The sequence below is a fragment of the Zea mays genome, chromosome 1 (genome assembly GCF_902167145.1).
Source record: "Zea mays cultivar B73 chromosome 1, Zm-B73-REFERENCE-NAM-5.0, whole genome shotgun sequence".
NCBI classification, from domain to species: domain Eukaryota; kingdom Viridiplantae; phylum Streptophyta; class Magnoliopsida; order Poales; family Poaceae; genus Zea; species Zea mays.
Genome location: NC_050096.1, coordinates 105,243,361 through 105,269,722, shown reverse-complemented (window position 1 = coordinate 105,269,722; position 26,362 = coordinate 105,243,361). Strand labels below are relative to the sequence as shown.

Genomic DNA, 26,362 nt, shown 5'->3' with positions numbered 1-26,362 from the left:
CCCTCTCTCAAACGGTCCCTCGGACCGAGTGAGCTTTCTCTTCTCAAATCAACCGGGAACAAAACTTCCCCGCAAGGACCACCACACAATTGGTGTCTCTTGACTTGGTTACAATTGAGTATTGATCATAAGAAAGAATGAGAAAGAAGAAAGCGATCCAAGCGCAAGAGCTCAAGGGAACACAACAAATCACTCTCACTTAACACTAAAGCTTTTGTGGAATTGGGAGAGGATTTGATCACTTGGGTGTGTCTTGTATTGAATGCCTAGCTCTTGTAAGTAGTTGGAAGGTTGAAAACTTGGATAACTTGAATGTGGGGTGGTTGGAGGTATTTATAACCTCAACCACAAACTAGCCGTTTGGTGGAGGCTGCTGTCGCATGGTGCACCGGACAGTCCAGTGCACACCGGACAGTGTCCGGTGCGCCAGCCACGTCACCAGGCCGTTGGATTCCGACCGTTGGAGCTCTGACTGCTGGGCCCGCCTGGATGTCCGGTGGCACACCGGACATGTACTATAGAGTGTCCGGTGTGCCACTTCGTGCGTGCCTGACTTCTGCGCGCTCTGGCGCGCATTAATTGCTTCTGCAGGTGACCGTTGGCGCGAAGTAGTCGTTGCTCCGCTGGCTCACCGGACAGTCCGGTGTGCACCGGACATGTCCGGTGAATTATAGCGGAGCGAATTCCCGAAGCTGGCGAGTTCAGAGTCGCTCTCCTCTGGAGCACCGGACACTGTCCGGTGTGGCACTGGACAGTCCGGTGAATTATAGCGAAGCGGCTCTGGATTTTCCCGAAGGTAAGGTGTTCAGCGTGAAGTCCCCTGGTGCACCGGACACTGTCCGGTGGCACACCGGACAGTCCGGTGCGCCAGACCAGGCACACTTCGGTTATCCCTTGCTCTCTTTGTTGAACCCAATTCTTTGTCTTTTTATTGGCTAAGTGTGAACTTTGGCACCTGTATAACTCATACATTAGGGCAAACTAGTTAGTCCAATTATTTGTGTTGGACAATTTAACCACCAAAATCAATTAGGAAAATAGGTGTAAACCTAATTCCCTTTCAGATCCAATCGACGTCAACACATCTATCATAGACATGGTTATAGCTAGCAATCATGGTAACCGCACATATGAAGAGAGAAGTTCTAATTCATGCTAGCCGTAGGATATTATGTATGTGAACCAGTATAAATTATGTCTTACGTCTAATCCTTATGCAAAGCTACAATTGTACCGGGAGTCAATACTTGGCATTTAGGATATATAGTAGAAACTAAGAAGATAAGTAAAATTACAAAGTTACCCCCACTATATTGGGGTGCTGACGTGCTGTGGATGGGGAAGTGAGGGGCACAAGCGAAGCGCTGATGCAGTTTTGAAAGCCTAAATGACTGTATGGAAGGATAAGCTCGTCATTTTTTTATCTTTCTTAATTTTGTTGATGATTCCAAGGTGGTCCACAAGGGTAGGGCAGCGGCTGCCAGGGATAAGTTCTTGTCTCTTTTTCTATTTTTTTATAATTTTAAGGTTAGTTTAGAAACCCTATTTTTGAAAGGATTTTCATTTTTTCAAGGGAAAATAGAAATCCCTTGTAAAATCTAAACTAGCCCTTATTGTTGATAATTCTTCCAAATTCATAGGCTTTCGACGATGATTTTGGGGACTGTTTTTGAATATTTTAGGACTAATTTTGAACGCCTTTATTCTAGGACGGGGTACTAACCGGCACATAAACATGAATGTGGTATTTTGCCCCATCACTCCTTCGATGTCCACGTCTTTTGGCCCATCAATCGTTCACTCAGTTGTCCCCTTCCCGTTCATATTTACTGTATTTCCAGATATTTCTATATGTTTCATTTTAGTCGTTGCAAATTAAAATTCGTTTTAGCCTTTTCATAGATTCATAATATATATATTTTATATGTGTGTCAATTCTAATTTGAGACAGATACGGATGAGAGTAGTTTCATTCCACTCTTACGTAAAAACCGAGTTGTTACTATTGACAGCAATAATCAGTATCATGCCATCAGAATATTCCACCCACAGTTGAGAGCAGCAACACCATAACAAGTACCAACTAACCAAAAAAGAAATGCATTGAATTTAACGTTAAGGCTAAACCAACAAAAGAATAGAGTTAGCCATAGTGTAGCAGCTAAGCCTGTTTACAGGAAATTACAAGGGAAAGGCCGTTGGTACAGTGAGAGAGATAACAGCTAAGCTAGCTACATGCTCTAAACACTAGCGGACATATCAAGGTAGCGAGGTTCTCTTTAATCTGTGTCACTGATAGCCAGGCATCAAAGAGCTATCGGCAGTGACACGGAACCTCCAGCAACAAGAATATTATCACGTGTATCTTCTAAGCGTGCCCCCAGTGGCCTCAAATTGGAGGCCCTGCTGCACAAAAGAATCGATTAGATAGCCGCTTCCTTTCCTGCCAATTCTAAAGTCAGTCTGCAACTGATCCCTCCCACTCCTCCCTTCTGTCACCACGTTTTGTAGTTAACAGTGTACCTAAACAAAGAATTCGTCTGCTCAAGTAGAGGTTAGTAGCACCTGTGATTCCCTAAAATGTACGTGGAAAACCAAGCGGCAACCTGTCCTCCCTAGCAAATCTCTGCCCTGAACTGCGCTGCTGCTCAATCTGCCTACTGGCATTAGAAGGTAGCCGGATTTTCACTCGTTTTGGACGGAGTTCTACTGCAGCATCTCTAGTTCTTTCCACAAACTCTTCTCCAGAACCACCACTGGAAGGCGGATATGACTGCGGTCTCGTACCAGGACATGTAGCATCTTGGGTTTCTGACTGTCGCCGCTTTATTCTCCACATTATGGGAGCCATGTCCTCTGTTTCGTCATCAGCAGGGGCAGGATTTGAGCTTTTCTGGCTCATGTGGGCAGCGCGAACTGAACCATTACCAGATTCTTCTTGACGCTTACTGATGACTTGCTGTACTTCAGGATGTACCTTCTTCAGCCGCCTCAGAACCTGATGATAGCAAGTCTTATATTATGAAAAGTATGTTGCAAACTTGTACTAACTTTGTGCTTTAAAGAACTTAAATGTTGAATAACTAGAGCCGGAAATTCAACTAATCTCATTTGGATCCTTGGAATTGAATTCCATTCTATGAATCATAATTTAGACACATATCAATTAAGCTAAGGCCCCGTTTGTTTCTTTTCATTTTGAGGAATTGGAATCTTATTATTGAAATATGCTATTTTTTAGAATGTGACATTCCACCACTTTCCAAAGTTATCATATAAGACTATCTCAAATTCATTGGGTGAGAGATGAAAATTGATTCTATAGATTTACATGCTATTTTTTCGATGTACAACTTATAGCACACCCTTTTACTTGATTCGTTATAACATGAATGTAGTATATAACTATCTCTCTCATATGATTTAAGATAATATACAAATATATTACATATATAAATATATGAACTTAATTAGTTTTGTCTAAATTATAATTATCAAAATGAAATTCAATTCCAACGAAACAAACCGGGCCTAAGGGTATATAATGTGGCAGAGTCCAATATGTATACTATTCAAAAACTGAACATGTCTGAACATTTGTGACTTTAAGACACATCAACTTCACCATCATGCTTATTACATATACTTCTTCCAATGAACCTATAAACTACCTTGAAATACTGCAACTCCACATGGGGAAAGCAAAAAAAAGTGGTAACTGAAATAAATTGAAATAAAATGGTTCCCTCTCTGCCAACAGAAATTCTACATGATCAAAATATAACATACCTGCTGTTCAGACAAGGTTGATGTCTTAGCTTCAGAAGTAGGTTTGTCAAATGAGGTGGACCTGCGCTTGACTCGGAAGATTTCACACTCCGAATCCGAATTATCACTGCATTCCATGGCTGAAGCATTACATGAACCGTGTTCATTACAAGCACCATCTATGCCGGATGAACTCTCATCCATAGTGTAAGTTCCTTTGGTCATTGATGTATTTATTGCCTGCTTCGCAATGGAATAAATGTGATTAGATTGTGTTGCATGGACCTAAGAAACAAGAATTAAATTAACTGACAATAGCGGTTGGAAAAATGTCTCAATAGAGGGTTAGCAAACCCACCCTTGCTTCTGTATGCTTATATGCCTCATGATGCACAGAAGATGTCAAAATTGATACTGCAGAAGAACTGTTTCCTCCATCAACAGTCATAAAGCCTGAGCTACCAGCTTTACTATTAACGAAATCCAGAGTAATCCCAAGATTTGGAAGTTGTTCATCAGTAGTATCAGAGATCTCAACCTCCTTACATGGGCTAATGCAACTTCCTTCCTTATACGAGCTGACATCCTGCTCAAATTTTCTTGATAGAGCCTCTAGCTCCAGTATGTCCTCTCTAACATAGACAACGCGATTGGACTTACAAGGGCAGCTCCGCAGTTCTTGTTCTGTACCCCCAATTAAAAGAAATAATTAGCCCAAAAACAATTAAATAAAGATACAGAAACAGTAAAATTAACATAATTACCATGATGTAGGCAGACAGGATCAAAGTTACATCTACACAACACGTGTGTGATATAGCAATCACGCCGACAAATGCTACAGGACAGATTTGGAAATGTCTTTGGCTTATAGCATATTTCAGAACCCATTTTAGCAAGAAGGCCACGAGCACGTCGCTGGAATCGTATCAACCGCACAAAGCAGGATTTCACACAATTCTGGGAATATGGATGTTCCAACTTGTCCAAGGATCTTGGATCACAGTTCAACAGCTTTTGGGATAGAAGCACAGCAGAACGACAAAGTAGCTCCTCATGTGCAAGCAATGGAGTTCTGTTCAGAAGTGCATAGCGCTTGCTAGCCAGAGAACCAAGAGGAAACCAATCGCCAATAGCAAAATTAACAGCCTCTCCACAATTGAAGCCTGGGCAATTCAAAAATTTCTTAGGATATATAGACATACATAATACAGTAAACCAAAACGTGAAAGAAAAAAACGAGGCATACCATGACTGAAGCCTGCATGGTAAGAACGAGGAAAAGTAATAACAAATTCTCCAGGTCTTTGTACAGCTTTATAGACAGGAACATTGTGATCTAGCAAGACATTTGGAGGGAACATTGTTGTTTTCCCTAGTAGGACATCAAATGCTGCATCCTCTCCATCACCAATCAAAATGTCCTTGTTATATACGTACTGGCTAGCAACCCTTTCAAACCCAGGAGCCGCATCGCCTGGTATCCCATACCATGTTTTAAATGCCCCACAGTGATGGTAATTGATGCTGGTCAAATTATCAAAATCAGCATCAACAACCTTAAAAAGATAAGTAGCTAACCATTCTCATAAGACTCAAGATTTTTACCTGTACAAGTAATGGTCTTCCACGTGCCACGCAAACATGCTGAAGAGCATCCCAATATAAAGCATTGGATCTGTCACTCCCTGTTTTCAGACCAGAATTGTTAACAACCATGACATGTACAGAATGTACAGAACTAATAGAATTATGTTACTTACTGGAATTGGCGTCTGAAGAAGTCTTAGAACAGAATTGGGGAGCCATGAAAAATTCTACAGACATGCAAAAGAACATCAATAATGGCCATGTAGTAAATACAATACACAACCACACATGCATGGCCGATCAAAGAAAGAATATTCACCTTGAGGTTCCAGTTGCTTTTCCCAAGTTGATCATGAGGAGATGAAGAGAAGGCACTCCCATCAACGTCACAAGCATATTCTACGAAATCCATTTTGCCAAAAGCAATTTCACGCCAGAACTCCTCCTCCACATACCTAGCTGGGAGACAACTAGAGCTGGAATATTTCTTAGAGAACACTTTGTTCGCCATTTTCTCATAGTCCCGGAAGGTGTACTTTCTGCAGAGTCATGCCAAAAATGATGAAGTTCAGAACATGAGCTAAAGCAATAATGAAAATAGACAAACAGTGGGCATACCTTCCACTCATGAAGAAAGTGACTGTATCATCCTCAGCCCATTCAGCGAGTCGAAGGGGCTGAACTCTAGTCATGAACTTAAAATTGGGATGTTCCTTCATCAGCACAACACCGGCAGGAACAGACGCACATACAGGAGAGACGATTTTACAAATACCTGAAATATAAGTAACAGTCATAGTTATTCAAAATGTCTAGCAAGACCATTGGACCAATGAGTGAAAAATGATCATATACATATTTTGCTAAATAAAGCAACTGTACCATATTTAGCAGCCTCAGGTGAAATCTTCTGTATATATGCAATGGGATCCTCAAATTCCTCCTTGGTGGGACAATACACAGGGCACTCTGGAATCTTGTCTATCCACTCAAGGTTGGACATATCAAACTTCTCCACCTTGCGCTTTGCAAAAGGACTCTTGTCATGGACATTTCCAGGTAAACCTGTACTGTTGTTGGAATGCAATCTGACTCCACAGTTAGCGGGGCTCCGCAAGGCATCACCGCCACTTCTCGCAGCCACAGCAGGATTGTCGCCAGCTTCGTTCTGAGCACTCAAACGCACTCTCTCGAGCCTCCTCCGCTTCAGGGTCTCGAGGCCGTTCCTGACCTCTGCAGGGAGATAGCTCCTACCCTCCACCTAAGGCGTAGGTAAACTAGTCAATTTTGCAGTCAAACAAAACTATCATTTACTGCAGTTCGGTATTACAAGTAGACATTGACCAACAGAGACAGCAGACTGAAACAGCACCAATTGTTTGGATACCACAGATTGGTCTTATGTAGTACCAAAAGAGCAGTAACTCGGCAACCAAGTCAAGAAAGCTGTAGGTACCGAAACCAAACACGGCACGTTGATATTCCTGGGGTTGTTTCCCTACCACGCCCATAGTCACAATCAGTTTGCAATATGATTTTTAGCAGCCACGCGCTCTAGCTTGTATAATCAATCAATTATCCATAACAGTGCAAGATGCTTAGCGATAATAGCAGTAACAAATAAAACATGATTAAGTCATCAACTAAACTTTCCTCGGAACTAGAACTAAGAGGTATCAGCGTAATGAGAACGCATAAAAAATGGCGTGTACCCCTACTCCGCGAAGAAAGAAAAGAAGAGAAATCTTCCTAGCAGACCGCAGACGCGGTCAAAGTAGGCAATTACGCACATGCGTGACGACCATGGTGGTGAAGCCGAAGGAGAAGGAATTTGTGGAAAAAGGGCGGTGGAGGTGGCGCACAAAAACGCTCACACGTCAAGAATCGGACAACGAACCGTAACTTGACTTGTACTAGCGGTTCGGCAGGAGTATCTCTGCAACCTCATATATACTACCAGCACAAAACGAAAACGAGGCGAAAACAAGCACCCTAGCGGTGAAAACCAATAGCCGTATGGGAGAGGGGGAACGTGGCCCTAATTCCTAATAGGGACCGGATTTGACGAGTTTTCCCTGACGGATAAAAAAAGGACTCCTACTTTTCCTGCATTGACGGAGCAGAAATTCATCAGGAGGCGGCAAACTGACGAAATTAACGAGTTGGGTAGGAAAAAGCTGGCACGTACAAGAAGCAATCCACGGCTGTCTAGGGAGGTTTTCTGCCGAATTGTTGCAATTGGAAGCAAAATCCACGGGTTGGGCCGTTAATCAATTAATGAAATCTAGATATAAGAGAATCTAATTCCGTTTGGTTTTTGGCGTTAAAACAGGCGAAAACAGAGGAAGACGGGGGGACGAGGAATCAAACAGTAACCACTAACCAGGCGATACGATACTACTAGTAGTAGTGTTGGTGGTGATTAATTGCCGCGGCGACTGGAGGAAAAAGCGCGCGAGTGGAGGAGGAAATTGACGCAGATCTACAGGAGGGGGGGAGGATTCACCATGTCGCGTTCGCGTCGCAGGGCGGTGGGTCGGAGAAGCCTCTAGAGAAATCCCCGGCGGCACAGGTCCCACATTCACCTCCGGAGGTCCCCCCGGCGCGCGGGAGAGGCCGGGGATCCGAGGCAGGCGGTCTCCTCCTGTTCCTCTCACTCTCCCTCTCTCTCCTTGGGGTCGGTTGGTTTCGCGCGCGACGCCGGCCGGACAGAGGCGGTGGGGAGGGCCAGGCCAGCAATGGGAGCACCGGGCAGTGGGCCCCACCGGCGGTGGCCGGCGACCACCCGCGGGGGGAAGGGGGAGGAGGCGGAAGGAGAGATGAGGGGTGGAGTAAACGGGACGGGACGGGACGGAACGGGGGAGACGCGGGTGGTGGTTACTTTTATGGGGGGTGGGGAGGAGGGAGGTTCGGTTGGAGCAACCGAAGACGAACGACATGGACAAGAACAGGGGGGGCGTTTTGGGGAAAACGCAGCCGAGCCAACCAACCGAACCGGAAAAGGGGGGCAACTGGGCTGAGAGGCCGTCGCCACTCGCCCGTGTGTGTGTGTGAGAGAGAGAAGGCGAGCGAGACGCGGATGGGCTGGTTGTGCTTGGGTACTACCGCCCGACCGCCCGCCCCGTGGCCTCCTTTCCGCGCTCGCTCTTCTTTTCTCCTCTCGCTTGTGTTGTGTCGTGTCGTGTGTTGGTTGTCGTGCGAGCCCCGTCCGTCCGCCTCGTTCCCGTGGCCGCGCCCGCGGGATGGACGACCACGGCCCACGGGGGGTGAGAATTCAGAGGTGGTTCCACCAAACGCCCACCGCTAACGGAACCGCGTCGTTCATTTGCACACCCTCCAGCCGAAGAGAAGACAGCAGAGCAACCGCTCTGCATTTGTTTCTCGTCCCCCGTTGCCAGGGTGGTTGCGTTTAACTAACTGCTCATTTGACCCAGAGAGAGAGAGAGGAGAGAGAGGCGCGGATGAAGCACGGCTGCCACCTCCCTGCATGTGCATCAGTTTTTACAGCCTATCCTATCCACCTGGCCACGCCACCGGGTAGGCACGACCCTACACTGCTTTTGCTCTAGAGAAGTCTCCGCAGCAGTAGTACTGCTGGCTCTGACCATTTTGCTCCGTGCACACACACTGATCCCTCCTTCCGATAACATCCCAACGCAGGACACAGTTGTGCTAGTACCGGCCGTAGGCTTTACCTGGTTTTTTTAATGGCTCAGTGTTTGTTTAAATGAGTGGTCTCTAGGGGATAAGTCTACCTATTCACGACTTTTAATACATATTTTCTTTCCATACAAATTGAACTTTTTCGTTCCACAAAGTTTATACAAAAATAATCCAAATACTTATGATCCAAATAAACACATTATGAATTTATATTTTATGGTGTGTCTATAGTGGTAATTTGGTGCCATAGATCTTGCACTTTTCATGAATTCAATCAAACTTTAAAAATAATTTAAAACAACTTTAGGTATTGATTTGCTTTACGGATAAGGAGTACTGATTGGCAAGAAATCAATTATTAATATCTATAATTAATATATATATATATATATATATATATATAATTACCAGGTTGTTATTTATACCTGCCGTCATCGTTTGACAGGATAGTACCCTCATATTTAGGTTTGACGGGGTTTTGGTTCTATCGCAATATCATCACAAAATAGCTGATGGGCCTCTGCCCGGGTAACCTGGTAGTATCCCATGGCGGAGCACAGAAAAAACACATGGTATAGCTGATGGGCCTCTAGGTCCTGCGTAGGCAAGTTCTCATCCGTGGGCATGCCTGCGGCAAGCATCGAAAGGTGGAACAAGCGTTTATGAAATGATACTCTTTGTAATCAAAAATATCATGAATCTCCTACCTCAATCCCTCATAGAACCTAACGATTTGGTCCTTCGGATCCTCAACTACCCCACCTCACAACATACCTTTCTGAAGTTCTTGGTAGTATTCCTGCACATACATGTCTCCCTGATCTAAGTGTTGCAATATTTTTCGAAGATCACATCTATAAGAAGGAGAAACAAAGCGAGTCACATCTCCTATTTTTAACACATTCCATGTTTGTGGTGCAGCACGTGCGTTAACAAGTTCATTCCACCAAATGATAGCAAAATTTTTAAACTCACTAGTGGTTTGTTAACCCTATTTCGTTCAGAAACAAGATGGGAATTAAATTTTTGTTATACCTTCATCTCCCAGTCTAAATAGGCTTCAACATCATAAGAACCAATGAACGAACGAATAGAGAACTTAATCTTAGCATATGGATCATTGTCTAATTTAGGATTATGATGACGACGTCTACTATTACCTCTCGTACCTTATCGATTACGTGCGAGGGGTCGTCGTAGCGGTGCATCAACATCATCGTTGTCCTCCTCCTCCACAGGAGACATCACTACATCACCAGCAGATGGAGCTTGTGGTGGGGGACGAGCCTCCAACATGTCGATGCATATTCTTTGGTATTGTCATTGTTAGTACAAAACAGAGACAAAAGGCAACAAACAAACAATATGAACCCCACAATTCTACTCTCAGGTGTGGTGGTGGAACACAAGTTATGAAAGCGTCTTACCCTGCTCTTACAAGGTTCTTACCATCACTACAGGTGGCAAACGGTGGCCGGTGTGACTGCCCAAAGACCGTGGGTGTGATTGCAAAGGATTGCCTGTTCTGCTCGAGAGAAAAGGTGGAGCTTTCGGAAGGCCCACTAAATAAATATATGTGGCACACAAGTCAGTAACAGAGAGCAGTGTTGAATAAGTGTTCCAAGTACTCGTCCTAGTTGCTGGCCTAAAATGTATTAGAACAGTTGGACCAAGGCACCCAAAGGTGGTAGGAAGGGTCTAGGTACAACAAGGAAATAAGTTGGGAGCAAAACAAATAGAGAGGTGCACAGATCAAAGGCATTTTTGCTTATGTGCTACACTTTTTCTTTTTTCCCTTTTTGCTTATGTGCTACACTTTTTCTTTTTTCCCTAATTTTTGCTCTATCGTTATTTTTTTGTGATTTTTATTTTTTCAAATATTTTTTATTATTTTCCCCTTTTATAGAAGCACATAAGGAACACACCAAGTTTCATATTTTTTGTGCAAAGACGCGTCCTCTGGAATTTCTGCAAGTTTGCCCTAAAATTGGAATAAATGTTCGAAAAATGAGATCTCGTACTTCCAAGCCGAATTTGGTGATTTTAAAAACGACGAATCCAAAGAAATAGGAAAGAATCGGATGCGAAAGTTAATTCTGTGCAATTTGAAAAAATGGGCCCGATTCGAGTTCTGAGGCGAAAGTTATGGACGTTTTAAGTTTGGACTCCGAATCAGGGTTTTTGGTGAGACGCTGGAAGGGTGGGGTTGGTTATGTGGGTATGGTCGGTTTGGGTGATTGGATTGGTTTATCGAGATTGAGTTTGTAAAATGATAGTGGATGGTGATGATGAAACTGACCAATAAAAACCTAAACTAGCAACCTAATTAGGGTTGTTGGCGAGGCAAATGAAGGGTGAATGGGGTCAGTTTTGTGGATAGGTGTCACACCCAGATTTAGGGGGGCCAAACCCGGGTGTGTGTCAAATGTGTGCTAGGATGAAGTATCACACATATGATGACTCATGGTACAGAAATGAATGTCACATCTTTAATATATAATGGAGATCTGTACAAAATAGTTAAATAAATACATCATACGAAGACAACGATCTAGCAACCATAGTTGACTGGGAGACGACGGCCTAGAACTTCCAGGAATTCATCGCAACATCCTTCATGCCCCTCATCTTGTAGTACATGTCCTTGACCTAGGGGGAATGTGAGTACAACAAGAGTGAGCTCACATATGTTCATCACTGTTGTCGGAGAGAAAATCCTCCGGCCGTGTGGCGGAACGCACCCGCCCTAATCCTAAGATGAGGAGGGGCCTTAGTGGTTTGCCTGTCTGGTGGATGGTCGATGAACACACGAGGACACGAGAGATTAGAGTGGTTCAGGCCACCGGAGCGTAATACCCTACCTCCACTGTGTGTAAGCTGTATTGAGTAAGTGATTAAGCGTGCCCTTATAACGTTGTGTGCCTTCCCTTTTATAGTTTAAGGGAGGCACATACAAGGGAGCTGAGCCCTGACATGTGGGCCCAGGAGCATAATGGATGGAATACATTATGTGGATAATTAATACTAATAACACCTGAGTAATCACCGAGCGCCATGATGGCCGCAGTCCACGCAGTATTGATATGTGGCGACCGTTTTCTTGGTAACGTGCGAGTAATGATGAGTAATAGCGCAGCCCACGCAACGTGGACCAGGCACGCTGCCTGCCACTGGAATGGATAGGCGCTCATCTTATCCGCAATAAATGCAGGGGCGGTGTAGCCCAGAGGATTTATGCCAGGCTCCGTCCGTTAGCTTACGTCACGTGCAGTAGGCCACGTGGCTGCATCGGGTCTCCGCCTGGGCGGGGAGCAGAAGTGTATACGATAAGGTCCGGACACGTGTCAGCACCGGACCCCCGCCTGGGCCCTGATTCAGGTCCGGGCGTGCTCTTGTCCTGGAACCCTGGGACCCCACTATGGGCGGTCCGGACCCCATATGGGGGGGTCCGGATCCCATTCCAGGGGGTTCGGTCCATACACATGGGGGTCTTGGACCAAACTTGGAGGTCCGGACTGTATATCCAGGGGTCTGGCAGCTTCCCATGGGGGTCCGGGCTCACTGTTGATGCCTGGGAGTATATCACTTTCTCTGGACACGTGGCGGCTCCGGACATGCCCATGTGGTGGGGTCAGGCGCTGTTGTGGACCTAGAGTAGTCGCCCGAGGCTGGGCGAGTCATGGCTTGGTCCCACATACAACATTTTTACCACGCGACTAAAGATAGCCGTATGGGTACTGCGTATTTATACAGTAGTAAGGGGTACCCTAGTCTCAAGGTACCGACAGTGGCCCCCGGGCCCACCTCAGGGAGGATGCGAGCCTACAGGTGGGGCCAAAGTTTGTACTCTGCTTCAACATGGCATGACCGATGATTGGGGCACTGTTTAGCACATGTGCTGGTGCGGCGCAGTGTTTTAGCATATTTGCTGACGCACCCACCGTCAATCCGCCTTAGGTCACGTTGACTGCCATATCTGTATTCGCGGCTGACTGACCGTGGCCCCCACGCCTGGTGGTTTCGTCGGGCCACGCGCGGTACGCCTCGTTGGCGCCGCCTTGGTTAAAAATATCCTTCTGCAGCGGCCCCGAGGCGGCGCGCGATCGTGCGCGGCTGTTCGCTCCCCACACGGCGGTTCGCTCTTTTCGCACTCGAAAACCGGCACACCAGCTGCAAGACTTGTGGACCCGGGCCCCCGTGTCCGAGATGGGGCTGCCTGGGTGCCAGGTGCGCGTCGGATGGGATTCCTTGCAGCGTTTCAGGGCGCGAGCGGGAGAGTTTTTCTAGAAAAGGGATTCACCCCGCGTGCAACAGTTACCCTTTCCCATTCTCTTCGTTCCACGTCCGCACCGCCGGCTGTGTCCTTTTGCCTTCGCTCTCCTCAGTTCCACGCCTACGCCGCCGCGCACGCCATGGCTTCGCTCGGTCATCCCGTCCGCTTCCAGTCCAAGGGGGAGCTCAACCTGGTGTGTGACCTGCTTGGGTGGAGCGCGCCAGGGCTCTCCGGAAGGATTCGCGCCGGCGCGGCTCCCCTCGGCGACCTTGCCGTCGGGGAGTTCATGCTATTCGTCTCCTACATCTCTTGCAGGTTGGCGCTGCTGATCTTGCCTTTCTTCCTGCTGCTGTTGGAGGAGTTCAGGCTCTAGCTTCAGCACCTGAAAGTCGCCTAGAGGGGGGTGAATAGGCAAATCTGAAATTTATAAAGTTTAAGCACAACTACAAGCCGGGGTTAGCGTTAGAAATATAATCGAGTCCGAAAGAGAGGGCAAAAACAAATCACAAACGAATAAGAGCGGATGACACGGTGATTTGTTTTACCGAGGTTCGGTTCTTGCAAACTTACTCCCCGTTGAGGTGGTCACAAAGACCGAGTCTCTTTCAACCCTTTCCCTCTCTCAAACGGTCACCTAGACCGAGTGAGCTTCTCTTCTCAACCAAATGGGACACTAAGTCCACTACAAGGACCACCACAACTTGGTGTCTCTTGCTTTGATTACAAGTGAGTTGGAAACAAGAAATAGAGGAAGAAGAAAAGCAATCCAAGCGCAAGAGCTCAAAAGAACACAAAAATCTTTCTCTCTAGTCACTAATTTGTTTGGAGTGATTCCGGACTTTGGGAGAGGATTTGATCTCTTTGTTTGTATCTTGGAATGAAGTCTAGAGCTCTTGTATGAGGTTTGATGGCTGAAAACTTGGATGCATTGAAGTGTGGTGGTTGGGGGGTATTTATAGCCCCAACCACCAAAATGGCCGTTGGTGAGGGCTTCTGTCTTATGGCGCACCGGACAGTCCGGTGCGCCACCGGACACTGTCCGGTGCGCCAACCACGTCACCAGGCCATTGGGTTCCGACCGTTGGAGCTTCTGACAACTGGGCCACCGGACAGTCCGGTGGTGCACCGGACATGTCCTGTTCACTGTCCGGTGCGCCATCTGACGCCTGCTCTGACTTCTACGCGCGCAGGCGTGCACTGTAGCGTTTCACTGTTCCTTTGCAGACGACCGTTGGCGCTGTGTAGCCGTTACTCCGCTGGCACACCAGACAGTTCGGTGCTACACCGGACAGTTCGGTGCTACACCGGACAGTCCGGTGAATTATAGCAGAGCGGCCTCCCCGAATTCCCGAAGGTGGCAAGTTTGGAGTGGAACTCCCTGGTGCACCGGACACTGTCCGGTGCGCCAGACCAGGGCTGCCTTTGGGTTGTCTTTTGCTCTTTTTATTTGAACCCTTTCTTGGACTTTTTATTGGTTTGTGTTGAACCTTTGACACCTGTAAAACTTATAATCTAGAGCAAACTAGTTAGTCCAATAATTTGTGTTGGGCAATTCAACCACCAAAATTGTTTAGAAAAAGGTGTAAGCCTATTTCCCTTTGAATCTCCCCCTTTTTGGTGATTGATGCCAACACAAACCAAAGCAAATATATAAGTGCAGAATTGAAGTAGTTTGCATAATGTAAGTGCAAAGGTTACTTGAAATTAAACCAATATACATTTCATAAGATATGCATGGATGCTTTCTTCATTTTTAACATTTTGGACCACGCTTGCACCACTTGTTTTGTTTTTGCAAATTCTTTTGGAAATTCTTTTCAAAGTCTTTTTGCAAATAGTCAAAGGTATATGAATAAGATTTTGAGAAGCATTTTCAAGATTTGAAATTTTCTCCCCCTGTTTCAAATGCTTTTCCTTTGACTAAACAAAACTCCCCCTCAATGAAATTCCCCTCTTATTGTTCAAGAGGGTTTTAGATATTAATTTTGAAAGGGGTTATACCAATTTGAAATTATATCAAAATAAGATACCAAATTGAAAATCTTTAAAAACACTTCTTTAATACAAATTGAAAGACTACAAATTTTTTGAAATTGGTGGTGGTGCGGTCCTTTTGCTTTGGGCTAATACTTTCTCCCCCTTTGGCATGAATCGCTAAAAACAGATACTTGTGAGTGAAATATAAGCCCTTTTACTTTCTCTCCCTTTGGCAAACAATATATGAGTGAAGATTATACCAAATCGGAGAGCGGTGCGGAGTGACGGTGAAGGATGAATAACTCGATGGAGTGGAAGTCTTTTCTTCGCCGAAGACTCCATTTCCCTTTCAATCTATGACTTAACATGAAATACACTTGAAAAACGCATTAGTCATAGCACATGAAAGAGATATGATCAAAGATATATTAATGAGCTATGTGTGCAAGGTATCAATCAAAATTCCTAGAATCAAGAATATTGAGCTCATGCCTAAGTTTGGTAAAAGTTTTCTCATCTAGTGGTTTGGTAAATATATCGGCTAATTGTTCTTTGGTGCTAACATATGCAATCTCGATACCCCCCCATTGTTGGTGATCCCTCAAAAAGTGATACCGAATGCCTATGTGCTTAGTGCGGCTGTGCTCAACGGGATTATCCGCCATGCGGATTGCACTCTCATTATCACATAGGAGAGGGACTTTGGTTAATTTGTAACCATAGTCCCTAAGGGTTTGCCTCATCCAAAGCAATTGCGCGCAACAATGGCCTGCGGCAATGTACTCGGCTTCGGCGGTAGAAAGAGCTACAGAGTTTTGCTTCTTTGAAGCCCAAGACACCAGGGATCTTCCCAAGAACTGACAAGTCCCTGATGTGCTCTTTCTATCAATCTTACACCCTGCCCAATCAGCATATGAATATCCAATTAAATCAAATGTGGATCCCTTGGGGTACCAAATGCCAAACTTAGGAGTATAAACTAAATATCTCAAGATTCGTTTCACGGCCCTAAGGTGAACTTCCTTAGGATCGTCTTGGAATCTTGCACACATGCATACGGAAAGCATAATATCCGGTCGAGATGCACATAAATAGAGTAAAGATCCTATCATCGATCTGTATACCTTTTGATCTACAGATTTACCTCCCGTGTCGAGGTCGAGATGCCCATTAGTTCCCATGGGTGTCTTTATGGGCTTGGCATCCTTCATTCCAAACTTGGTTAGTATATCTTGAATGTACTTCGTTTGGCTAATGAAGGTGCCCTCTTGGAGTTGCTTCACTTGAAATCCTAAGAAATATTTCAACTCCCCCATCATAGACATCTCGAATTTTCGAACCATTATCCTACTAAACTCTTCACAAGTAGATTTGTTAGTAGACCCAAATATAATATAATCAACATAAATTTGGCATACAAACAAATCATTAGCAATTGTTTTAGTAAAGAGAGTAGGATCAACTTTTCCAACTTTGAAGCCTTTTGCGATAAGGAAATCTCTTAGGCATTCATACCATGCTCTTGGGGCCTGCTTGAGCCCATAAAGCGCCTTAGAGAGTTTGTAAACATGGTTAGGGTACTCACTATCTTCAAAGCCGGGAGGTTGCTCAACATAGACCTCTTCCTTGATTGGTCCATTAAGGAAGGCACTTTTCACGTCCATTTGGTAAAGCTTAAAGCCATGGTAAGTAGCATAGGCAAGTAATATGCTAATTGACTCAAGCCTAGCTACGGGTGCATAGGTTTCACCGAAATCCAAACCTTCGACTTGTGAATATCCCTTGGCCACAAGTCGGGCTTTGTTCCTTGTCACCATACCATGCTTATCTTGCTTGTTGCGAAAGACCCACTTGGTTCCTACAACATTTTGATTAGGACGTGGAACTAAATGCCATACCTCATTCCTCGTGAAGTTGTTGAGTTCCTCTTGCATTGCCAACACCCAATCCGAATCCCTTAATGCATCTTCTACCCTGTATGGCTCAATAGAAGACACAAAACAATAATGTTCACAAAAATGAGCAACACGAGATCGAGTAGTTACCCCCTTATGAATATCGTCGAGGATGGAGTTCACAGGGTGATCCCGTTGTATTGCTTGGTGGACTCTTGGGTGTGGTGGTCTTGGACCCTCATCATCTTCCTTGTCTTGATCATTAGCATCTCCCCCTTGATCATTGTCCTCCTCTTGAGGTGGCCCATCTTCTTGATCTTCATTTTCATCCTCTTGAGCTTGATCCTCATCTTGAGTTGGTGGGGATGCTTGCATGGAGGAAGATGGTTGATCTTGTGCTTGTGGAGGCTCTTCGGATTCCTTAGGACACACATCCCCAATGAACATGTTCCTTAGCGCGACGCATGGAGCCTCTTCATCATCTAGCTCATCAAGATCAACTTGCTCTACTTGAGAGCCGTTAGTCTCATCAAACACAATGTCACAAGAAACTTCAACTAGTCCAGTGGACTTGTTAAAGACTCTATATGCCCTTGTGTTTGAATCATAACCAAGTAAAAAGCCTTCTACAGCCTTAGGAGCAAATTTAGATTTTCTACCTCTTTTAACAAGAATAAAGCATTTGCTACCAAAGACTCTAAAATATGAAACATTGGGCTTTTTACCGGTGAGGAGTTCATATGATGTCTTCTTGAGGATTCGGTGAAGGTAGAGACGGTTGATGGCGTAGCAAGCAGTGTTGATTGCTTCAGCCCAAGACCGGTCTGAAGTCTTGTACTCATCAAGCATGGTCCTCGCCATGTCAAGTAGAGTTCTATTCTTCCTCTCCACTACACCATTTTGTTGAGGCGTGTAGGGAGAAGAGAACTCATGCTTGATGCCCTCCTCCTTAAGAAAGCCTTCGGTTTGAGAGTTCTTGAACTCCGTCCCGTTGTCGCTTCTAATCTTTTTGATCCTTAAGCCGAACTCATTTTGATCCCGTCTCAAGAACCCCTTTAAGGTCTCTTGGGTTTGTGATTTTTCCTGCAAAAAGAACACCCAAGTGAAGCGAGAATAATCATCCACAATAACTAGACAGTACTTACTCCCGCCGATGCTTATGTAAGCTATCGGGCTGAATAGGTCCATGTGGAGGAGCTCAAGCGGCCTGTCAGTCGTCATGATGTTCTTGTGTGGATGATGAACACCAACTTGCTTCCCTGCTTGACATACGCTACAAATCCTGTCTTTATCAAAATGAACATTGGTTAGTCCCAAAATGTGCTCTCCCTTTAGAAGCTTATGAAGATTCTTCATCCCAACGTGGGCTAGTCGGCGATGCAAGAGCCAACCCATGTTAGTCTTAGCAATTAAGCAAGTGTCGAGTTCAGCTCTATTAAAATCAACTAAGTATAGCTGACCCTCTAACACTCCCTTAAATGCCACTGAATCATCACTTCTTCTAAAGACAGTAACACCTATATCCGTAAAAAGACAATTGTAGCCCATTTTGCATAATTGAGAAACTGAAAGCAAGTTGTAATATAAAGAATCTAAAAGAAAAACATTGGAAATAGAATGGTCAGGAGATATAGCAATTTTACCTAGTCCTTTGACCAAACCTTGATTTTCATCCCCGAATGTGATAGCTCTTTGGGGATCATGGTTTTTTTCATAGGAGGAGAACATTCTTTTCTCCCCAGTCATGTGGTTTGTGCACCCGCTATCGATGATCCAACTTGAGCCCCCGGATGCATAAACCTACAAAACAAATTTAGGCCTTGTTCTTAGGTACCCAAACGGTCTTGGGTCCTTTCACATTAGAAACAAGCACCTTGGGTACCCAAACACAAGTCTTTGATCCCTTGTGTTTGCCCCCAACATATTTGGCAACTACTTTGCCTGATTTGTTAGTTAGCACATATGATGCATCAAAAGTCTTAAATGAAATGTTATGATCATTTGATGCAATAGGAGTCTTCTTATTAGGCAATTTAGCATGAGTGGATTGCCTAGAACTAGATGCCTCACTCTTATACATGAAAGCATGACGAGAGCCAGAGTGAGACTTTCTAGAATGAATTCTCCTAATTTTGTGTTCGGAATAACCGGCAGGGTATAAAATGTAACCATCGTTATCCTGAACCATGGGAGCCTTACCCTTAACAAAATTAGACAATTTCTTAGGGGTATTGAGTTTGACATTGCCTCCCTGTTGAAAACCAATGCCATCCTTAATGCTAGGGCGTCTCCCACTATAAAGCATACTACGAGCAAATTTAAAATTTTCATTCTCTAATTCATGCTCGGCAATTTTAGCATCTAATTTTGCTATATGATCATTTTGTTGTTTAATCATAGAAATGTGATCATGAATAGCATCAATATTAACATATCTACATCTAGTGCAAATAGTAACATGCTCAACGGTAGATGTAGAGGGTTTGCAAGTATTTAATTCAACAATCTTAGCATGTAAAATAGCATTCTCATTTCTAAGATTGGAAATAGAAATATTGCAAACATTTAAATCTTTAGCCTTAGCAATTAATTTTTCATTCTCAATTTTAAGGCTAGAGAGAGATGCATTCAATTTGTCAATCTTAGCAATTAAGTTAGCATTATCATTTCTAAGGTTGACAATTGAATCATCACAACTATCTAACTTCTCAACCTTAGCAATTAATTTAACATTTTCATTTCTAAGGTTTGAGATAGCATCATGGCAAGAACTTAGCTCACTAGTTAATTTTTCATATTTTTCTAGTTCCTGAGCATAAGCATTTTTGACCTTAACATGCTTCTTATTTTCTTTAATTAGGAAGTCCTCTTGGCTATCCAAGAGTTCATCCTTCTCATGAATAGCACTAATCAATTCATTCAAATTTTCTTTTTGTTGCATGTTTAAGTTGGCAAAAAGGGTGAGCAACTTATCCTCATCATCACTAGAATTTTCCTCATCACTAGAAGTTGCATACTTAGTGGAAGATCTAGATTTTACCTTCTTGCCGTCCTTTGCCATGAGGCACTTGTGGCCGACATTGGGGAAGAGGAGACCCTTGTTGATGGCGATGTTTGTGGCGTCCTCGTCGGAGGAGGAGTCGGTGGAGCTCTCGTCGGAGTCCCACTCTCGGCAAACATGGGCATCGCCGCCCTTCTTCTTGTAGTATCTCCTTTTCTCCTTCTTCTTCCCCCTCTTGTCGTCGCCCTTGTCACTGTCACTAGAAATAGGACATTTTGCTATAAAGTGACCGGGCTTACCACACTTGTAGCATACCTTCTTGGAACGGGGCTTGTAATCTCTCCCCTTCCTTTGCTTGAGGATTTGGCGAAAGCTTTTGATGATTAAAGCCATCTCCTCATTGTCGAGCTTGGAGGCGTCGATGGGAAGCCTACTTGATGTAGACTCTTTCTTCTTCTCCTCCGTCGCTTTGAAGGCGACGAGTTGCACCTCGGATGTAGAGGTGGCGCCTTGCTCGATGATTTTCTTGGAGCCTTTGATCATCAATTCAAAGCTCACAAATTTTCCTATAACTTCCTCGGGAGACATTAGCTTGTATCTAGGATCACCACGAATTAATTGAACTTGAGTGGGATTAAGAAATACAAGTGATCTTAGAATAACCTTGACCATTTCATGGTCATCCCATTTGGTGCTCCCGAGGTTGCACACTTGGTTCACCAAGGTCTTGAGCCAGTTGTACATGGCTTGTGGATCCTCCCCTTGGTGAAGCATGAAGCGACCGAGCTCCCCCTCGATCGTCTCCCGCTTGGTGATCTTGGTCACCTCGTCTCCTTCGTGTGCGGTCTTGAGCACGTCCCAAATCTCCTTTGCACTCTTCAACCCTTGCACCTTATTATACTCCTCTCGACTTAGAGAGGCGAGGAGTATAGTAGTGGCTTGGGAGTTGAAGTGTTGGATTTGTTCGACCTCCTCCGAATCATAATCCTTGTCCCCTTTCTTTGGTACCTGCGCTCCATACTCAACAATATCCCATATGCTTTTGTGGAGTGAGGTTAGGTGATGCCTCTTTTTATCACTCCACATAGAATAATCTTCACCTTTCAAACATAGGTGGTTTGCCTAATGGAACGGAAAGTAATGGAGTGCGTTTTGAAATATGAGGGTAGCGAAGGGGCATCTTACTATACTTCTTGCGCTCATGGCGCTTAGAAGTGGCGGATGCCGATTCTGAGCCGGAAGTGGAGGGTGACGAAGAGTCAGTCTCGTAGTAGACCACCTTCTTAATCTTCTTCTTCTTGTCACCCTTCCGTTGGGACTTGATGGAGGAAGAGGATTTCTCCTTGTGCTTGTGGGCAGACTCCCTTGAGTGTGTTCTCCCCGAGCTTGCGAACTTGTCGTCATCGGTCCCGATCTCCCTCATGGCGGATGCTCCCGACATTACTTTAAGCGGTTAGGCTCTAATGAAGTAACGGGCTCTGATACCAAATGAAAGTCGCCTAGAGGGGGGGTGAATAGGCAAATCTGAAATTTATAAAGTTTAAGCACAACTACAAGCCGGGGTTAGCGTTAGAAATATAATCGAGTCCGAAAGAGAGGGCGAAAACAAATCACAAACGAATAAGAGCGGATGACACAATGATTTGTTTTACCGAGGTTCGGTTCTTGCAAACCTAATCCCCATTGAGGTGGTCACAAAGACCGGGTCTCTTTCAACCCTTTCCCTCTCTCAAACGGTCACCTAGACGGAGTGAGCTTCTCTTCTCAATCAAATGGGACACTAAGTCCACTACAAGGACCACCACAACTTGGTGTCTCTTGCTTTGATTACAAGTGAGTTGGAAACAAGAAATAGAGGAAGAAGAAAAGCAATCCAAGCTCAAAAGAACACAAAAATCTTTCTCTCTAGTCACTAATTTGTTTGGAGTGATTTCGGACTTTGGGAGAGGATTTGATCTCTTTGTTTGTGTCTTGGAATGAAGTCTAGAGCTCTTGTATGAGGTTTGATGGCTGAAAACTTGGATGCATTGAAGTGTGGTGGTTGGGGGGTATTTATAGCCCCAACCACCAAAATGGCGTTGGTGAGGGCTTCTGTCGTATGGCGCACCGGACAGTCCTGTGCGCCACCGGACAATGTCCGCTGCGCCAACCACGTCACCAGGCCGTTGGGTTCCGACCGTTGGAGCTTCTGACAACTGGGCCACCGGACAGTCCGGTGGTGCACCAGACAGGTCCTGTTCACTGTCTTGTGCGCCATCTGATGCCTGCTCTGACTTCTGTGCGCACAGGCGCGCACTGTAGCGTTTCACTGTTCCTTTGCAGACGACCGTTGGCGCTGTGTAGCCATTACTCCGCTAGCACACCGGACAGTCCGGTGCTACACCGGACAGTCCGGTGAATTATAGCGGAGCGGCCTCCCTGAATTCCCGAAGGTGGCAAGTTTGGAGTGGAACTCCCTGGTGCACCGGACACTTTCTGGTGGCACACCGGACAGTCCGGTGCGCCAGACCAGGGCTGCCTTTGGGTTGTCTTTTGCTCTTTTTATTTGAACCCTTTCTTGGACTTTTTATTGGTTTGTGTTGAACCTTTGACACCTGTAAAACTTATAATCTAGAGCAAACTAGTTAGTCCAATAATTTGTGTTGGGCAATTCAACCACCAAAATTATTTAGGAAAAGGTGTAAGCCTATTTCCCTTTCAGCACCTTACGCCCCACTCCATCCTCCAAGCGGCCATATTCATCCACCTCTACGAGATGTTCGTAGGGGTGCCCCCCTGTACTTCCCTCTTCCGCCACTTCTTCGTGCTGGTCAAGTCTGGGAAGGCTAGGGACCATCTTGGTGCCTACTACTTTCAGACGAGGCCGGATTCGGCCATAGCCTACATCTCCACCTTCGGCGGCGCGAGGTGGGAAAACTGGCGCGGCGACTGGGTGATCGCCAGCGCCAAGGCCAACGACCGCCTCGTCCTGCCGAGCAATGGGCCAGCCCTGGACCGCAAGCACTGGAGGACCAAGCCATCGCTATCGCCAGAGTTCCTGCCCGTACTGGACAGGATCAAGACCTTGGCAACCGATGGTCTGACCTCCATGCATGTGGTCGGCGACTTCCTGAAGCGTCGGGTCATGCCGCTATAGAGGAGGCCGCGCCTGTGCTGCTGGTTCACTGGCCCGAATGATATCGGCAGGATCCAGCGCGGACCGGGTACCGATCTATCCTAGGAGGAGCTGGAACTCCTGGTGAAGGGGATTACTGGTGAGTCCTTTGTCCCTGAATCCTTAATACTCCCCCAGGACACCCTGGCGCTCTGTGATGATCCAGGGCTGCGAACGGCGGTCTTGGCCATGCTGCCGACCCTCGACGACAGCGGCGTGGTGGTTCGTCAGACCGGCGGTCGGGACCCCCTCCGCGGGATCTAGATCCCTGGTGTACCGGCTGGGGGTCCCCAGCCCACTGGTCTGCCCCCTTGTGTCGGTCCTGCCACGGCCCCCAGCCCCTTGGACAAGGGCAAAGGGGCTGCAAGCAGCGCCTCCGCCCCAGGTAGCTCCGGGGGTTCGGAGGAGGAGAGGCGGCGTAGGCTACGTCGCGCTGATAGGTCGCTCATTTCAGAGCCCTCCTAGAAGCGTCAGAGGACCACAGGCGGGACCAAGGGGGCCAACTCTCAGGCCCCCGGCGTGCAGAGGCACGTCAGCCCTCCGGTCCTGCCGCCACCACCACCATCCGGGGGTGATCACCCCCGGGAGCACCAGCAGCAGTAGCAGCAACAACATCAACTGTCGCCAGCGTAGCAACAACAGCAGGATCGGCGGTCGTCCCGCTTCCAGGGCCGCTGGAAAGTCCAGGGCCCCAAGTAAGTGTAGCCCCTTTTTTTCACGAGTCTAGTTATCATGCCGACGGGTCTTAACCCATCCTTTGTTTGCCAGGGCTTCCTCCCCCTCGGCTCCCAAGGTCGCGCCTCCTCCGCCAGATACCAGGTCCGCCGGCGGGTCTGGCTCTCAGCAGCAGGAAACTGCTAAGTGGTGTCGGTGGAGCGCACCCAGCTGCCGCCGGGACAACGCCACTAGCCTCCCACGTCCCAACTGGGGGTCCGGTTGCGGCTGCGCCAGCATCAGGCGGCACCGCGGCGGCGGAGGAGGTCCCAGCTGGGGGACCTGCGCCCGCTCTCGACACCGGGGGTGACCTAGGAGGTGCGTCCAGCTCCGTCCCTCTGCCTGCTCCGAAGGAGATGGATGTGATTTTTGGGCGGCGGCTCTGGTCAGGTGCCGAGCCGGACACGGCGCCAGTCCCCCTTCCCCGGGTGGTGTCTCGCGCCCACCAAGTCCTCAATGAAAACCGAGGCAGCCATCCTGCGGAAATGGGAGGCGCTTGAATCTTAGCACCAGCGCCTCAGCGACTGGTGCACCTAGCTGGAGGAGCGCACCAAGGCGGCGTCCCGCCAGTTCGCCTCTGAGCGGTCCGAACTCGCGCGGGACCGCAAGGAGTACAAAAGGCACCTCCAGAAGGTGTTCGCCAGGGAGCTGGAGTCGTTCCGGAGGGTGAAGAAGGTGGCTAGGAGGGAGGAGGCCGCGAGCCAGAGGGAGGCCCTGGCGACGGAGTACCAGAGCAAGTTGAGTGCTCTGGACAAGACCCTGGAGGCCCAGCGGGTCCAGCAAGTGGAGGCCATAGAAAGGATGAAAAAATGACAGAAAGAGCTAGAAGACAAGGCCAGAGACATTGCCCTCGCCGAGGAGAACCTCAAGGAGAAGGATACGTCCCTGGATAGGTGGGCGGCAGATCTCGCCAGGCGAGAGACAGACCTCGCCTTCCAGGAGGAAATTCTTGAAAGGCGAGGCGTGTTGCTGGCCGAGCATGAGCTCGAGGCGGAGGAGAAGGAGCGGAAGCTGGAGGAGCGGATCCGCTGGTTCGAAGCGGCACAGGCGGCGCTTGGTCCCTAGGCGACGGAGGCCACCAAGAAGGCCCTGGAAGATCTCCAGGCAGAACACCGCGCTGGGGTCCAGTGGATAACTCAGTGGGCCGGTGAGGTGAGCACGGCGCTGGCACCACTGGGGATGAGTCCCATCCCAGTGTCGGAGCTGCCAGCGTCGATCTCTGACGCCCTCCCAGTGCTGTACTCTGCCGCCGATCACCTTCGATGCCTAGACCAGATCTTCGGCGCCCGCCTGGAGGCAGAGGGCAGCAGGCTCTGCCGGGCGGTGGTGGTTACGTGCTGACGTGCTTCCAGAGCCACGACCCGGCAATGTCCTTGGCGCTGATGCTCGATGGTCCGGTGGCCGCCACAGAAGACGCCGCTCGGGAGAGCGTCCAAGACGTCATGGAGATGGTGGCCGCGCGCTTCCAGCATGACCCTACCGATGCCGAGTAGCTCATACCTGCAGAGATAAGGCTAGGGTTCCGCTTAAAGGCGGATGTAATAATCTTTGTACACATAACATACTTTTGAGAACCGTTAATTTAATAGCATCAGAACTTATCTGTATGTTATTTGGTCTTGCTATGTGTGGCGTCATCAACTTCTACCTGGTACCTGGCCCCCCTGGGAGGTAGGCTCGACGTGTCGAGGCTGGATACCAGCATACCAAAGAAAGAATTGGTGACCCGGCCCCCAGGAGGTAGTCTCGACTAGGACCTGGACCTGTACACAACTTTGGCTAGGAAGTTTTAGTAGCACACCCATAGGACCCCTCAACTGGTATCTTTTATCCTTTGATTCATGCAACAGGACCTGCAGGATTTAGCCTGGGAAGCCAAGCCGTATGCCCGGACCCCCTGGATCATAGCTCCAAATACTAGGACACCCATCACAGAGTGGCGGAGCGTGCAGGCTTAGGGTACGGAACCATGTTAAGCGGCTACACAGCTCCGGACCACCCCAGGAGACGAGTATCCATTCTCTAGAACCGGACCCCAGGTTGCCGGACCCACAAGACTATAGTTCCAAATACTAGGATACCCATCATAGAGTGGTGGAGCGTGCAGGCTTAGGGCACGGAACCAAGCTAAGCGGCTACACAGCTCCGGACCACCCCAGGGAACGAGCGCCCATTCCCTAGAACTGGCCCCTAGGCTGCCGGACCCCCTGCCTTTGTAGAGGGGTCCTAAACTGCAAGCCTGGCTACTCAATTCGGATGTCATCATACCAGCAAGGGTGGGAAACTGTATGGGTGGGTTAGATAAAAAATAATGCTCGTAAACTGAA

General features: G+C 47.1%; 1 protein-coding gene across 4 annotated transcripts; it reads right to left on the bottom strand.

The window, feature by feature from the left end:
* Positions 1-2,077: 2,077 nt before the first annotated feature.
* Positions 2,078-8,550, bottom strand: LOC103637730 (lysine-specific demethylase JMJ706). 4 transcript variants are annotated; one of them, XM_020546447.3, is made up of 11 exons: positions 7,865-8,550; positions 6,241-6,619; positions 5,977-6,133; positions 5,678-5,897; positions 5,532-5,585; positions 5,377-5,456; positions 5,018-5,295; positions 4,533-4,934; positions 4,127-4,452; positions 3,790-4,011; positions 2,078-2,998 (listed from the first exon to the last, which is right to left on the bottom strand). In XM_020546447.3, the coding sequence occupies exons 1-11, from the start codon at positions 7,865-7,867 to the stop codon at positions 2,576-2,578; spliced, it is 2,544 nt and encodes an 847-aa protein (XP_020402036.1). In that variant the 5' UTR covers positions 7,868-8,550; the 3' UTR covers positions 2,078-2,575. The 4 variants fall into 4 exon arrangements, with proteins under 4 accessions (XP_020402036.1, XP_020402037.1, XP_035819962.1 ...); XM_020546448.2 differs by having other exon boundaries at positions 2,080-2,998; positions 3,790-4,008; XM_035964069.1 differs by having other exon boundaries at positions 2,080-2,998; positions 3,790-4,008; positions 7,742-8,424.
* Positions 8,551-26,362: the final 17,812 nt, after the last annotated feature.